The sequence below is a fragment of the Xiphophorus couchianus genome, chromosome 21 (genome assembly GCF_001444195.1).
Source record: "Xiphophorus couchianus chromosome 21, X_couchianus-1.0, whole genome shotgun sequence".
NCBI classification, from domain to species: domain Eukaryota; kingdom Metazoa; phylum Chordata; class Actinopteri; order Cyprinodontiformes; family Poeciliidae; genus Xiphophorus; species Xiphophorus couchianus.
Genome location: NC_040248.1, coordinates 988,132 through 1,004,179, shown reverse-complemented (window position 1 = coordinate 1,004,179; position 16,048 = coordinate 988,132). Strand labels below are relative to the sequence as shown.

The window sequence follows — 16,048 nt, the reverse complement described above, 5'->3', positions numbered from 1 at the left end:
TTGCTGCTGGCTAGTCTGAAGGAACTGAGAGGAAGGAACAGCTGAATGGTTGCCATGGAGATAAAATGATTCTCAAACATGAAAGAATCAAAGCAATAAGTTTCTTTTTGATGATGGAATTTTTTTTAAATCAACTATAGAATTATTAGATCAAGAAATCCTAGTTTTATAAATTATTGACCTAAGACAAGCTCCTATATTTTGCTGAAAAGTTTCTTTTAAATTTTGTTTTATTCCAAGTGAACTTAAGACATTTGCAAAACAAACTAGACCAAAATATTTGGTCATATTCTGTGTTTTTGCAGTGTATCTGCTGATTTTTCTCTGATAACTCAGAAACTAGTTGACCTCTGATGTTTACCGGCTGCAGAATCCAAACAAACCGGGTCCTGGTGGGTCAGAGGTCACCAGTCTGCAAAATGAGTTCTGGATGGAAAATAAAACCTTAAATCTGAACTCAACTGTTCATCCAATCAGAGTTAACTTTGCCTTGTTGCTAGGCAGAATAAAACGACTCAAACCAACTGAACCTGTGTGGATCTTTCCTCACAGGAGCAGCAGAACCTTCTCTGGTGTCGGATCAGAACCAGAACATTTCCCGCCTCTCTCTCCGTTGGGTCACATGGTTCCATCGATCGGATCCAGTGTCAACAGCGTTAATTCATTCTGTGTCAATAAAGCTGTTTGTGGGTAAATATTTCTTCACTTCCTCCTCCATCATGGAGCTCATCATGTCTGTTTGGTTCTGACCCGATTGTACAGAGCCAACAGGACAAACCTGGGTTCATTTCACACAAAACTCACCAGAACCAGAACCAGAACCAGAACCCGAACCCGAACCAGGACCGCACAGAAAAACGTCTAAGGCCAAAGGTCATGATCCAACTATCAGAGAGACTCCATGAACCAGAACCACTGCTGACCCGGAAGAGCACAAAGACGGGCCTTCATGGAGAATCTGAGTCCAGTTTCATCTGGAGTGAAACTAACAGAACAGAATGAAAAATGGTGGTGGCAGCATGATGCTGTGGGCCTGCTCTGCTGCTCCATGCTCTGGATGTAACTGATCCATTCTTCACGTTTTTCACAATTTGTGGAAATTCAACACAATTATGGTAACACGCAACGCACAGAAACACGCAACGCCAACTCCCACCTGCAGGTGGCAGCGTCTCCAACTTCTACGACCAAAAACAGTCAATCAGCCGGATCTGAGAACCTGGTCTCCATGGCAACCATTAGATCTGAAGGACAAAGAAACTTTTCCATCCCACCATCACAAACAAAAACATGGATCTGTTGGATGAAGTTGGACGTTGGGACTCATGAACTTTCTGAGTCCCAACATCCAACATTAGGCAGCAGCATCAGGAGGCGCAGCAGCATCAGGAGGCGCAGCAGCATCAGGAGGCTCAGCAGCATCAGGAGGTTCAGCAGCATCAGGAGGTTCAGCAGCATCAGGAGGCGCAGCAGCATCAGGAGGTTCAGCAGCATCAGGAGGATGAAATGTGACTTTCATCCATCGATGAAACGTTGAATTATCGTTTCTGCTCCCAGCAAGAGTTCAGGACGAATCTGAATCAACATGTCGGCCATCTTGGCGTGGACTGCAGCAGAAGGTCAGACTGTCCAACATCCTTCTCACTTGTCCCTCAGCGTTCCCGCGCCGAGCCAAGAGAGAGAGAGGAGGATTGTGGGTAATGTGTTCTCATTAACACCGTGTGACAGCAGCGTTCTCCGTTCTGCTGCTGTGACCCGGTTCTCCCTCTGGGATCGATAAAGTTCATCTCAAGCCTCCAGCGTGGGCCGATCCCGGCGCCGCCTGCGCCGCGTTCCCGGCAACATGTGATGAAGATGAAGCCGTAGAGGAAGATTTACAGCGGGACTCGGAGGGCAGACCAAACCGGGACAGAAAGAGTTCAACCCAGAGACGAGAAGGAACATAAAGCTTCAGAAAGTTTAGTGGAGGAAGACAGAGAGGAGATGAAGATTCAGGTCTGGACGAATGGACCAGCAGGTGAGTCCAGGGAGCCATTTTACTAAGTCAACGTTTCCTTCAGTTGTTATAAAAATGTTTTATGACTTAAAAGAAATTTGACATTGAAATTAGGTCTCCGTAGAGACCAAGATGGCGGCGCGTGAACAACGCGAGGCTCAGCGTCTCTCCAGAATCTGCTCTTTAGTGGTTTTTTATCTATTCATGACTGGACTTTTTTTCAGAATTGCACAGCGTTGCTGCGCTACAGCAGACACGAACTTCTGGACCTTTGGAGCTACAATTTTGACTCTATGATCGCCGATCTCCGACTCATCCCAGAGATCTCCAGAACACCGGAGGCTGCTCACTTCTCCCGGCCGGGTGGAAGTGTACGCAGGCCGCGACGAGAACGTAAACAGAGGCGGGGTAAGCGTGGAGGGGTGCGAGCTAGGCTAAAGCTAACACCACACCGGCTCCCTTTACCCAGCATTTTCCTCGCCAATGTCCGTTCTCTGGCTAATAAAATGGACGAGTTACAACTATCCATCACGAGTGACAGACGGATTATGGACTCAAATGTCATGTTTTTCACTGAAACATGGCTAAACAACAGCTGCCCGGACAATGCTATCCAGCTAAGTGGACGCCACACACACCGAGCCGTCAGGACAGCAGATGACTCCGGCAAGACCAGAGGCGGAGGTTTGTGCATTTATATTAACCAAGCTTGGTTCCTGGGAGTCCACATCTTCACACATACAACCTGTACATTTTATCTGCCATTATTTATCTATAATCCATTCCCTAACATTCTTGTATATTCTGTATAATCAGTATAATCTGTGCATATAGCTCCCATATTTATATTTATACACAATATCTATATCTCTTGCTATAACCCCTTATAGTCCATACATACATAGTCTTGTACATCTGTAAATAAATATTTATATCTCGTAGAGCACTTCTGGATAGATGCAAACTACATCTCGTTGCTTGTACTTGTGACAGTGCAATGACAATAAAGTTGAATTCTATTCTATTCTGTCCCTTTAAGAAGATCCTGATCTTAGCAGGTTAGAGGTCAAAGGTTATGGCTTGTTGTCTTTGACTGCATCAGGATGGAGCATGAGACCCAGTCCCCTCCCACCATCTGCCCTGTACGGCGGTGGAGGGGTGATGATGTGGGCTGGAAATGGAGCGCGCCCCCAACAGAGAGAAGCAGCTCCACTTAGAGCAGCGATACTGAAACCAGGCGGGTTATCGATCCGTGTTGCTTTCAGCGTAATGTTTCATCCATTTAGATCAGAGTCAGTGTGTGTGTGTGTGTGTGTGTGTGTGGGCGGTCAGCCTGCAGGTGCATCGACACGCCGCGCTGCTCCACCCAGACAGACACACAGCAGCAAACTGATTTAATGAAACACGGAGCATTTGGAGCGTCAACATGGCAACCAGCGGCCGGCTAATGGAATGATGAATACGGCCTGCGTGACGCGGCGTGTTCCTGGAAAACCTGCCCCCCCGCCGGCCATTTCCTCACGCCGCGGCGGCCATATTTCTTCCTAACTGCTGCGATGACAGCGGAGTCTTTCTGAGAACAAGCCGGGTCAATGATGATTAAAGACACACCTTCCCACCGGCCCCTGCTGCTGGGCGCCAGCAAGGCACAAACAGAAACATCACAGATTTTATAGCAGAACCGGCCAGCGGATCAAACCCGGTCCGACCGGATCCAAACCCGGTCCAATCGCAGCGGTCTGGACGAGTTCAGGTACGGCAGAAAAAACTGAAGAAAGCAGGTGAGCCGTCCTGCAGCCATTCATCTAAAGTTCTGGTCCCAAATTAGTTTCATGAGGAATAAAAACGTCTCTAAAAATAAAACGAAGCAGAAAAATCTGCTGATGAAACATTAAAACATGCAGAGACCAGAAGAAAAGGTGGAAACAATCTGACATGTTAATGGTTGAACTGGAGTCATCCTGGACGAGGATCAGTGGGTCAGTTTGGACTCTGGTTCCAGTGGGAGGATGAAGTGAAGGAGTTTCGTCCAAACAGCCAATAGTTGCAAAAAATCTGCTGTTTAGAACCAGAACAAGAGTTAGCGGCTAGCCGCTAACTTCTCCCATTCAGGCTGACCAACTCTCCAGAGCAGATGGTTACCATGGATACGCTGGTGCTAACCGGACAGCAGCCTCAGTGGTTTCTCAGAGAGCTCCCCCTGGTGTTCGGGTCCGGCGCTTCTTTGTCTCGTTCAAACAGAAATCTTTGGACTGGGCTGAACTTTTCCAGCTTTCCTGTTGGGAATTTGTTTCGTTTCCAGGAATATTAAACTCTGAGGGGAACCGTGTTCATTAATCAGCCTCATCAGGTCCAAACCGGACCTGACGCCAGCCCCGCGGCCGCCTTCAGCTCCTCCTGTCAGCACTCAACAACTTCCTGACGGTGACCTCAGAGGTCAGATGTTACACGGCGACATCACGTCTGCCGCTAACGAGCTTCCCAACGAGGCAGGCTGTCGCTCCGCGTTGGGCAAGTAGCAGGAACGTCAGCAGGACGTTTGCTGCTCTGCAGACGATTTGTAGGTCACCTCTTCCTCTGGAAGAGCAGAGGAGAACCTCTAGTTCCTGCTCCGCTCCAGGACCGGTTCTGCTCCGGGTCCGTTCCGGTTCCATTCTGCAGAGTCTTCATGTTGTCCAGGTGCATGCTGGGAACTCACCAGGTACTCCAGCTTCAGGCTGTTAAATTTTCCTTTCTGCAGCAAAATATCAAGCTAAATATGCTTTCACTGAATATTAAATCTCCATGGTAACCAGTAAAGGTCATAAACACTTCAGCTGAATTAAAAGCACTGAAAATAACAAAAAGAGTCTAAAGAAGCAAATCACAGCAAGACGGCGACACGACTGGAGAACCTGCAGCGATAAAAACACGAGATCCTCGACCCAAACAGAACCTGCAGCTCATCGTCCTGTAGCCTGATCAACCTGCAGCTCATCGTCCTGTAGCCTGATCAACCTGCAGCTCATCGTCCTGTAGCCTGATCAACCTGCAGCTCATCGTCCTGTAGCCTGATCAACCTGCAGCTCATCGTCCTGTAGCCTGATCAACCTGCAGCTCATCGTCCTGTAGCCTGATCAACCTGCAGCTCATCGTCCTGTAGCCTGATCAACCTGCAGCTCATCGTCCTGTAGCCTGATCAACCTGCAGCTCATCGTCCTGTAGCCTGATCAACCTGCAGCTCATCGTCCTGTAGCCTGATCAACCTGCAGCTCATCGTCCTGTAGCCTGATCAACCTGCAGCTCATCGTCCTGTAGCCTGATCAACTTGCAGCTCTTCCTTCCAGCTCGGCGTCAGACGGAGCGTCGGTTTGTCGGGCCGGGTCGGCTCAGCCTGCGTCGCCCTCTGGCTCGGCCAATCAGCATCTCTCATGAGAACAGGAAGTGAACAAGGCGGTGGTTCAGAGCGCCGTCATGGCTGCTGATTCCTCCAGCGGTTTGACTCCGATCAGATCGGATCGGTCCGACCCGGCAGAACAAACGCCCACAGGACTCATCGCTCTGACTCACAGCTGAGTCAGAGACGGGGTCAAAGGTTAAACACAGTCATCAGGACGGCGATGAAGGTCAGCAGACCCAGAGCTCGTCATCAGATAGAGATAAAACTTCAGGAAGTTCCTCCTGATTCCAAACATCTTTCATCTCCTCTCTTCTTCTTCTTGGGTCTAAATAAAGACGTTCAGTGATTCTTCCTTCCTGTTCTGCTCAGATCAGTCCTGATACTTCCTGCTGCCTTCGCTCTGCTTCACCTCCACTGAACTGTTTCTCCACTGGCTGCTCCATCAGTCAGAAACGCTCCTCTAACCGGTCCAGAGCCGGACCAGGAGGAGATAAGGAGGAGAGCAGGAGGAGATAAGGAGGAGATAAGGAGGAGACCAGGAGGAGAGCAGGAGGCAGCGTGTTTCTGCCTCTCACTGGTGATTTATTGCTGGTATTACAGAACGTTTTCCCAGCAGCTACATATTAAAGGATCCTCCAACAAATTAGGACGACGGCAGCAGAACAGAAACCCTGGAGGACGGCGGCACATCCGGCGCTCCAGAGGTCACAGCTCCAGAAATCCACTAAACGTTACTCAGCGTCTCTGAGCAGCTGAAGAGGTAAAGTTAGGATGAAACCGGATCCACAGAAACCCGGACCGTTCGGACCGCACAGGAACAGATTCTGATCAACAGGTCTGGGAGTTTAACGGTGATTTTAGAGAAAATATCAGAAATGTGACGAGATGTGGAGGATTTCTTAGAATGAATAAATAAGAGGTTCATTTAACTCCAAACCTTCAGTTTGACCCATTTTATAAAAGAGTTCTAGAAACAGAAGCTCTATAGAAACATCTGGAGAGACGAAACCAAACCCAAACCGACCATCCATCCATCCATCCATCCATCCATCCATCATGTCATTTGGACCAGAACCGGTCCCTACAGGCAGGTTGGACTCACCCTGCGTCGCTGCTGTTTCCACAGATTAAGGCATCCTTGGCTCCTTCCACTTTGTAGAAATTATCTGGAAGAGAAGAAGAAGATCAGAGCTCAGAACTGTTTCCTGTTCCTCAGAACTGTTTCCTGTTCCTCAGAACTGTTTCCTGTTCATTAGAACTGTTTCCTGTTCATCAGAACTGTTTCCTGTTCATTAGAACTGTTTCCTGTTCCTCAGAACTGTTTCCTGTTCCTCAGAACTGTTTCCTGTTCATCAGAACTGTTTCCTGTTCATTAGAACTGTTTCCTGTTCATCAGAACTGTTTCCTGTTCATTAGAACTGTTTCCTGTTCATTAGAACTGTTTCCTGTTCCTCAGAACTGTTTCCTGTTCATCAGAACTGTTTCCTGTTCATTAGAACTGTTTCCTGTTCCTCAGAACTGTTTCCTGTTCATTAGAACTGTTTCCTGTTCATCAGAACTGTTTCCTGTTCATTAGAACTGTTTCCTGTTCATCAGAACTGTTTCCTGTTCATTAGAACTGTTTCCTGTTCATCAGAACTGTTTCCTGTTCCTCAGAACTGTTTCCTGTTCATTAGAACTGTTTCCTGTTCCTCAGAACTGTTTCCTGTTCCTCAGAACTGTTTCCTGTTCATCAGAACTGTTTCCTGTTCATCAGAACTGTTTCCTGTTCATCAGAACTGTTTCCTGTTCATCAGAACTGTTTCCTGTTCATTAGAACTGTTTCCTGTTCCTCAGAACTGTTTCCTGTTCATCAGAACTGTTTCCTGTTCCTCAGAACTGTTTCCTGTTCATCAGAACTGTTTCCTGTTCATTAGAACTGTTTCCTGTTCATCAGAACTGTTTCCTGTTCCTCAGAACTGTTTCCTGTTCATTAGAACTGTTTCCTGTTCCTCAGAACTGTTTCCTGTTCATTAGAACTGTTTCCTGTTCCTCAGAACTGTTTCCTGTTCATTAGAACTGTTTCCTGTTCATCAGAACTGTTTCCTGTTCCTCAGAACTGTTTCCTGTTCCTCACAGAGATCTCAGAGCTTCCTGTCTTTAGATTAGGACAAACTTTCACTTTTCTTCACTCTTTTCTCCTTCTACTCTCCACGTCACATCATGGCTGTTACTTTAACTATTCTCATGTTCCTCTCTATAGAAGTCTAGTCTAGTCTGCCGTTCAGATTGATTAACGTTTTACTTTCATCAGTACAGAAACTTGTCCTGGTTCAGTTCTTCTGTTTTCTCAAACCTCCAGTTGGAACGGATGGGATTCAGTTATTGGTTTAAATTTGTCTCTACATTAATGAAGTGAATATGTTTAGAAAACCTGCCTGTTTAACGTAAAGGTGACCTTTAACCTTTAACAGGTCAGGATCTGTCTCAGATGACCAGGTTTCTCTTCCTGTCAGAGGTTTTAAGGTTCTGTCACTTTTATGCAAATAAGCTGCTGCTGGCCACGCCCCCTCCTGCGTTTTCTCATTATACAAGTTAAAATGGCGGCAAACAGAGTCACAGTTATATAACTGAACATATCTTTGACTAATTCAGACCCAGAAGAAGTGGCGCCCCCTGCAGGTACGTCAACAACCTGACCGGTTGCTAGGCAACGGGGTGGTTGATTGTGACTTAATAATCAGAAGATTTTTGAAACGGCTTTTTCTCCAGACACAAACTAACTTCATCCTGATGGAGTTTTACTGAAGCAGCAGAAACAAACATGGAAAAACAAAATCAGGATTTTTAGAAATAGACTCAATAAACATATTTACTGTTCAAATGTTCACATTTGTGACTGTAGTTACTGTAAACCTCACAAGGCAGGAAGTGGAAACCTGCTGCAAAATGGAAACTTTTATCAATATTCAGAACGGCACCATCAGGATGTTTCATATTTGGAAACGTTTCACACCTTTAACTGGAAAACTGTCTGTTTTTAAATAAAAGACCCAAGCTTTGTTTTCCTAAAGTTTCCTGCAGACAGGGCGTGAGGCCGTCTGTCCCGGCTTCCTGCCCATCTCCCGCGGTTACCGGCGGATCAATACGCTCATCAGACCTGCTGCGTCTGTTTGGACCGTCTGAGCGGCCGGCCAATAAAACCTGAACCATTACAGCAAACACGCTTTGTTAAACATTTATCCGACACTTAAACCCACCGCAGGCATTAATACGCCTTAATGTCTGCTGGAGGACTCCGGTACCAGAGCGGCCCAAACCCACTCAGCAGCAGCAGAACCTGACGTGCAACACGATTTTACTGGTTGGAAACAAAACCAGGGTTTGGCCCAGACTGGTTCAGGGAAACGTTGAGATTAAATAATCTGAGGATGATTAGGAAGGAAATGACAGATTAAAACAGGTGAAGCGGATCCGGTCTGCGGTCCGACACCTGATTCTTCTTCTTCTTCTTCCCGTCTCATTTTCTGCCAGACTGAGTGGCTCTCCGTGTTTCAGCTTCTTCTGGGACGTTAATCTGTCCTGTCGTGTTTCCAGCTCCTCTTTCCATGAGGAACATCCAATCTGACAGAACAGCGACAACAGAATTTAAAAGCCCAAAAGTCCCGCAGTCACAGCAACAACAGAACCGCAGAACCGGTCCAGTTTGGTGGGGAGGAGTTCTGATCATCTGGACTCGCTGACACACAAAACATGTTTTAAATTAGACTCTAAATTGGATCTTTAGTCTTTTGTTGTCACAAAATGATTTTGTCCCATTTATTTTATTAAATCCAGTTAAAAATAACAATAAAAAAAAACAAATTTCAGTATTTCAGTAAAAAATTATTTAGTCCAAAAACGTCTTTAGTTATTAAACATAAACAGTTTTATTATTTATAACAGTGTGTCTGAGATTAGCTATGCTTTAGCTTCACCTCGTTTGGTTTAGCTAGCATATTGTTAGCTTGCTTTAGCATAGCCTAGCTTAACCTGCTTTGTTTTTGTTTCTAGAATATATTTTTTATTTTTCTAGACTTTCCTTCATATTTTTGTTCATATTCTGGTTGAATTGTGTGATTGAACATTTTGTCCCTCTGGTTCTGGATCGTTTTTACTTTCACACAGTTATTATAATGAGTAACTATGGCAACAAGATACTGCTTTTACAACTCGGAGGAGCTTATCTCGGTTTTTGGATAAATAAAGTATTTTCTAAATTAAACTAAGCTATATTGCTGGCCTCAGTTTGGCTTTGTGAGCCTTAGCTTAGCTAAACTTAGCTAGCCTTAGCCTAGGTTAGCATAGGGCAAGCTAGCCTCACCTTATCCAGATTTACCTTTAACATTATGCAGATGGAAAATCATTCAGAAACCAATTTAATTACTTAAAAATTAAATATAACCTTGTATAAACCAGCATTTCCTTTAAAACATGAACTATGTTTTATTAATTTAATCTTGTTTTGTTGAGATTCTTATTGCAGCCGTCGGTTTTCCATGTATTTGACGTTACATTGATAATATTTTACTCACATAATAAGTTTCATCTGGCTGTTATTTTCTGATCATTTTACTGAGTTCAGAGGAAAACAAAGCAAACTGCAGTTTGTTGTTCAGCAGGTGAAGAGCCAGTTTACCAGAAACAGAGAATTTAAGCTAATTAAAGACGATAAACGATTTATTCTGCGTAAATGTTCAAAGGTCGTCGCAGCAAACGAATCGCTGCTGAAACAAAGGCTGGAGTCTCTCTGTGTTTTCCTCCACTTCATGGCATCACCTGATGTTCAACAGTCATGTTCTTCGTCACCAGATGAATGCATATTAGCACTCGCTCTGACATTTAGTACAAAGATTCATTTTTCCCAAAGAGACCACCATCTGGGAAGATTTCACTGAGCTGCAGAAATGTAGAAAATTGTCTCAACGGGACGCCTGAAGGAGAGCGCCTAATTTCATTCCTCTTTAAAAACTCAAGAGCAGCAAATTATCCTGTCAGGGATGAATAAACCTCTGTCCTCCGCCGCAGCGTTTTCATCAGCACAAGATAAATTTACAGGAGAAAATCTGCAGGTTTGACACACAGCAGGAAGAGTTATAGTCCGGAGTGAATTATCCGGCGGTTTGTTCATCAGCAGGAAGGGACCAGTCAAAGGACCGGCGGTCCAGGTGGTTCTGCCTCATCAATCAGAGCAAAACGTCTAGAACCAATCAGATCATGAGTTTATCAGAACCGCTCACCTGGTAAGACGCAACCCGCCCTGTAACCTGACCCACCTGCTGACTCAGCACAAGCAAAGCCTGATGGGAAATGTTTGGAGAGACCGGGTCGGACCGGGCCGGTCCAGGCTGCGCCGCCCCACACCTCTCAGGTTTCACAGCAGCTTTTAGGGGTCGATACGGCAACCCGCAGGGGACAATTATTTGTTGTGATGGATGCAGAGGTAAACTGGGAGCGAACATTTAGAAGGTGCATTAGTGAAGAGGAGCGTGTCCTGACATTCACCTTTACTGTAAACTTCATCTGGATTCACTCAACACAACCTAAACCTTTCACCCTGCAGGCTGCCGGTTCAATTCCCTCATTCACCGACCGTCACAGGAAGCAGGAAGCTGAGGCTGAATGTTTCCGTCACAGGAAACAGGAAGCTGAAGCTCAGGTGAATGTTTCCGTCACAGGAAACAGGAAGCTGAAGCAGTTTGTTGCTCTGCAGCCTTCAGGTGAGTCAGATCAACGCTGGACAAACTGTTTACCAGAACAGATTTAGTTTTTTACTTTCAATACAACTCAAAACGTTCAGCACTCGGACATAATCTACCAGTCAGCCTGACTGGCGACAGGAAGGCCGATCTGACCGTCGTCTGGGTGGAAACGAAGGAGGCGGCCATGTTTTCTATGGCAATGGAGCAGATCTGCAGAAAAGGAGTGAACAGAAACGCCTCAGAGAGCAGCAGCCCTCCCAGGACTCTAACGTCCCAACACAGAAACAACCAGAAACCCGCCAGCTCCTGATTCAGGCCTCAGTCTGCAGGTCAAAGGTCACAGTCGGAAGAGAAACAATATGGCGGCATGTAAAGCAGCACAAACCTTTGAAACTGAGACGTTTATCTAGAATACGTCGAGTTTGGAGACCAAACTGAAAAAACAGCAAAATAAAAACTCAAACCAACCGTTCAGCTCGGTGGAGGAGGAGTCATGATGTGGGCTCGTTTTACAGCCACCAGAACCTTGTAGTCAAAGGAAGCTTAAAACATAAAGAATTGAACTGTTTCAATAGCCTAGTCAAAGTCCAAACATGCTGAAAGCCGTGTGGTTTTATTCTTCCTGGAAAGTCCAATTTATTCCATCTTTAAACGTCATGAATAAACAGCAGTGATTATTTATCTAATAATGAGAGAAATCAGAGAATAAAGTGAGTTATTGACTGATTGGTTGTCAGGATGTAAAATCTCACTAAAGTCTTTGTGTCGAGTCTGAAATGGAATAATGGTAATGGATGTTGGAGACTCTGTGGAAACATTTCCTTTGTTCGGTGTTTACCTGATGCAGCAGCAGCTGGACTTTTCATTTCCACAAAAACATTCAGCCTGATAAAAAGAGATTCATGTTTATTATTCTGTTTCTGGAACCGTTTTCACTGAAAGGTTCTGGGAACAACAGAAATGATGGACAATAAAATTACACAGTAACTATTCAGAGCAGCCGAAACTTTATTTCAAACAATATTTAAATATTATTTTGGGGATTTTTTTATAGATTCAGTCAATAACATGATGACAACTGGTTTTATGAAAAGCTAAGAATAATTTAGCTAAAATGAAATATGACAGGATGAACTAAGCTAAGCCATGTTTAGCTAATTTAACATAAACAAAGCCAAGTAAGCTAAGTTATGCAAAAGAAAGAAAAGCTTAATCATGGTAAACAGGCTACATTAAAAAACATCTGCATCTAAAAAAATTTAATCTAATCACATCTCCGTTGATTAGATGTGATCTAAGGAGAAAATACTAGTGATGTTTAGGTATGCTAAGCTAATGTTAAATAAGGTAAAATTAACTAAGATAAGCTGGAATACATCAAGTTAAAACAATGTTAAGAAATGTTACATTGAGCTGAAAAAAGCTTAACTGGGAATAATAAGTAAAAAAAGAGACTCAGCTAATGCTAAGCTAAGAACTAGGCTAAAATAATCAATCTAAGGTTCAGGGCTCCATCCTGAAAAAGATCCGGCCTGTTGACCTCCGGCCTCCAGCTACTGATAAACACAAGTTGCTAAAGTTTCTATTAAACTTATTCTATGACTTTTAGTTTGTGAATTAATTAAATAAATTATATTTATTTTACAAAAATGATATTAAAAGTGACAAAGCCTAACATGACCGCTGAGCTTTTAACTTTCCTACAAGAACAAAAACCTTCCCTTCAGCCTGCAATGCATCCTGGGATACGCTGCGCTGTGAGATTTACTGACCTTCGTCACATCGGCCTGGAATCTGAATCTTTTAAAGGTTTGTGGTTTTATCAACTCAGAGGGACATTGATGTGTTTAAGGCTAAATGTACAGATTTTGTTTTCCAATGAAAAAGTAAATTTAGTGAAAAAAATTGGTTTGTTTTTTTGTTACAATGTTGGGAACAAAAAGTTTCTCTGATATTAAACTGATTATTCCTTGAAATTAGGAGAGTTTGTGCCTGATGTAGAGATTAGAGACAAAACTCCAAAAATACAGAAAATAACTATTAAAGTAAAACAAAAAAACCTAAGAAATAAAGATAATTGTTTTACAGGTAAATTAAACTTTGCATGGATGAATAATAAAAATAAAAATAATGAATCAGGAGAATTAATCTGAACTGTTTGTCCATATAACCGTCAGTCTGTGATCCACATGATGGAGAACAAGGACGGCCGAGCAGACTGAGCGTGTGTGTGTGTGTGTGTGTGTGTGCCCTGACGTCAGCTGCAGCCGCAGCTCCAACCTGACGTTGTCTGGTCCGTTTAGGAAGCAGCAGCAGCATCTCTGCTCTGACACACAGAAACATCTCCAGAGCAACCAGCAACAGCAACCTGCGTCCAACAGGAAGTTCTGATTCCACCGACCCACCCGTCCCGACCTGCGGACTCACCTTCGTCTTCTATGAAGTCCTTGATGGAGGCCCAGGTCTTGTTATTGCAGAAGAAGGAGGTGTTGGCCGGCAGGCTGCCGTTGATGCAGTGCTCCGTGCTGCGGACGCATTTCTGTCGCAGGTTTCCCATGAACAGCTGCAGGCCGATGAGGGCGAAGACGCTCAGGCAGAAAACGGTGAGGATCATGACGTCAGCGAGTTTCTTCACCGACTGGATCAGCGCGCCGACGATCGTCTTCAGGCCTGAGGAGCGCCGCGGGGCTGGTTAATACGTAAAGCTGCTTTTAAACCGTAACGTCAAACAGCAGGAAAAGATGGCCGCCCTCTGATCAATGTTTAAACACAAACTCAGCGACACGACGGAGGATGAATTTGATCCAAAAGGGAACATTTGAGTTTAGGCTGTTTGTCCCTCCTGACAGTCCTATAGACCCGGTTCTACTGGAACCAAAACTTCAACAGCTGTCCATTTCTGCTGCTAGCGTTGGCTAGCACGTTAGCTTTGGTTGTATTTACCCAGAATGCCCTGCGCTGTAGTCCATTTCCTGCTTTTGGAGCGGTCTCTGGTCCGCTTGGCGTTCACATTCAAACCGAACCAGAGTTCACTTCAACCGAACCCAGACTGAGGTCAGAGGTCGATTAGCGTTCACACCTCACCAACCGGACCAGACTCTCTAGTTCAGGGTTGTCCAAAATGAGGCCCGGGGGCCATTTGTGGCCCTTAGAGTGATTTCCTGCAGCCCTTCACCACCAAACAAATCTGGTACCGGACCATCAGGAGGGAGAAGCCTTAGATTTTGGATCAGGATTTTAGTGAGGTAAAACTGAGGGGCGGCCATCTTTATTCAGGTAATGAACAAATGAAATAATCATGCATTTATACCATGAATAAAATAATAAATAAGACATTGATTCTGCTGAAAATCACCAAGTTCACCCTCTAAACTGAAGTTACACTGAGACACACAGAGGAAATGGGTCAGAACAACAGGAACAAACACTGAACAGAGGGAGCAGACAAGCTGACAGCCGTCCAAACGTTACCATGTCAGAAACTCCTCCGTTTCCAGGGTCTGAATGTTGTTCAGCTGCTTCATTACAAACAGAGCTGACCCTGTTTCCAGTGTCTGTTGGCTAATGACCGAGTTAAAACAGAACCACAGGGGAACAACAAGGCGCCTTGCTGTTCAGAACACCGACATGCAGAGTGGACACACAGAGCGACCCGAAACTTCTGCACGGCGACACGACCGCTGACTCATTCTCACGTCTATCCAAAGGAAAACATCTACAGTTTAATCAGAGTTTCATTTTATTCTTTCAGATTCAGACAAATCATAAATTAATATCAATCATTTAAACTAAACTCAAACGTTTCTGCTTCAGTTTTTATGACAGTTTGAAAATTTTAACCACCAAAACCTCCCAGTAAAAATATTTAACTGGAGAAACTGGAGATCCAAACAGATCAGGAACGGGCCGACGTCCTGCAGGAAGAACCAGAACTGGACTCAGTATGTCAGGTTCGCTTCCAGCCCAGTGGCATTGTGGGAAATGAAGGAATTTGTCACAAAAAATGTAGGAAATTTTTAGGCTCCACTTTGAAATCTCAACCAAACCTGGACGGTTTGAGTACAGAAAACATCTGGCAGAAAGATTCATGAAAATGAAGCAGAGAAGTTTGTGAAAATCAACATTTTGGCCAAAACTGATGTGCCATTATTTTAAGACAGAAACAATCATCTGCACATCAATAATCCATATAAAAAGTGTTTCTGGGTTTTGCTCATTTCAGCTCAAATTTAAAATCCTCCACTTGGAGCTGATCCTTCGCTCTTCCTCTGCTGCTGGTAAAAAAGCGTTTCTGGCCTCTGCTGTCCACTCACACAGTGTCAATAAACGCCTCACGTTTCTGCATACTACCTCTGAGCTCATTTCCAGGAATGACAGAGCAGATAGAGCAGCTTCAGGAGGGAGTATGCAGCAGGAGATATGAAACACAGCCACTTATTTCTAGCAGCTCGGCGGGTCAGGAGGGCGGCGCTCCGTTTCCCTCGTGTTTCTCACCTGGGATGACTGAGATGGTTTTGAGCGCGCGCAGCACCCTGAACGTCCTTAAGGCTGACACATTACCCAGGTCCACAAACTCAGTGACATATCTGCAACAAGCCGGGAGACAGAAGCACAAAAACAGACACACACAGAAGGATGTGACCACATGGAGCAACGAGCCGACACGCAGGGATAATCAGAGAGACGGAGATCCAGGCAGAGACAGGAAGAGCTGTGGAGCCTCTACAGCCGCAGGAGGAAGGAGAAATCAGACAGAAAAGCTTCACGCCGTCCAGACTGGAGAAATATTCACTACAGTTTCATCCTCTGGCTCTCAAAAAGAAATATTCACAGCAGAAGTCATCTAACTTTTGTTTGCTTCTGGTATGCTGGGCAGATTATTATAGTTTTGTTATTTTGCTGCTCGTTTTGTCAGCTAGCAAACGGCTAATTAGCAAAATAAAGCTAAAAATG

General features: G+C 44.7%; 1 protein-coding gene across 2 annotated transcripts in view; it reads right to left on the bottom strand.

The window, feature by feature from the left end:
• Window positions 1–16,048, bottom strand: part of LOC114136410 (sodium channel protein type 4 subunit alpha-like) — a 116,184-nt gene that overhangs the window by 65,499 nt on the left and 34,637 nt on the right. For both annotated transcript variants that reach the window (XM_028004293.1, XM_028004294.1), the window contains exons 7-9: window positions 15,590–15,681; window positions 13,523–13,765; window positions 6,478–6,541 (exon numbers count right to left, since the gene is read on the bottom strand). In XM_028004293.1, coding sequence (XP_027860094.1) covers window positions 6,478–6,541; window positions 13,523–13,765; window positions 15,590–15,681 — 399 coding nt within the window. The remainder of the gene's footprint in view (window positions 1–6,477; window positions 6,542–13,522; window positions 13,766–15,589; window positions 15,682–16,048) is intronic.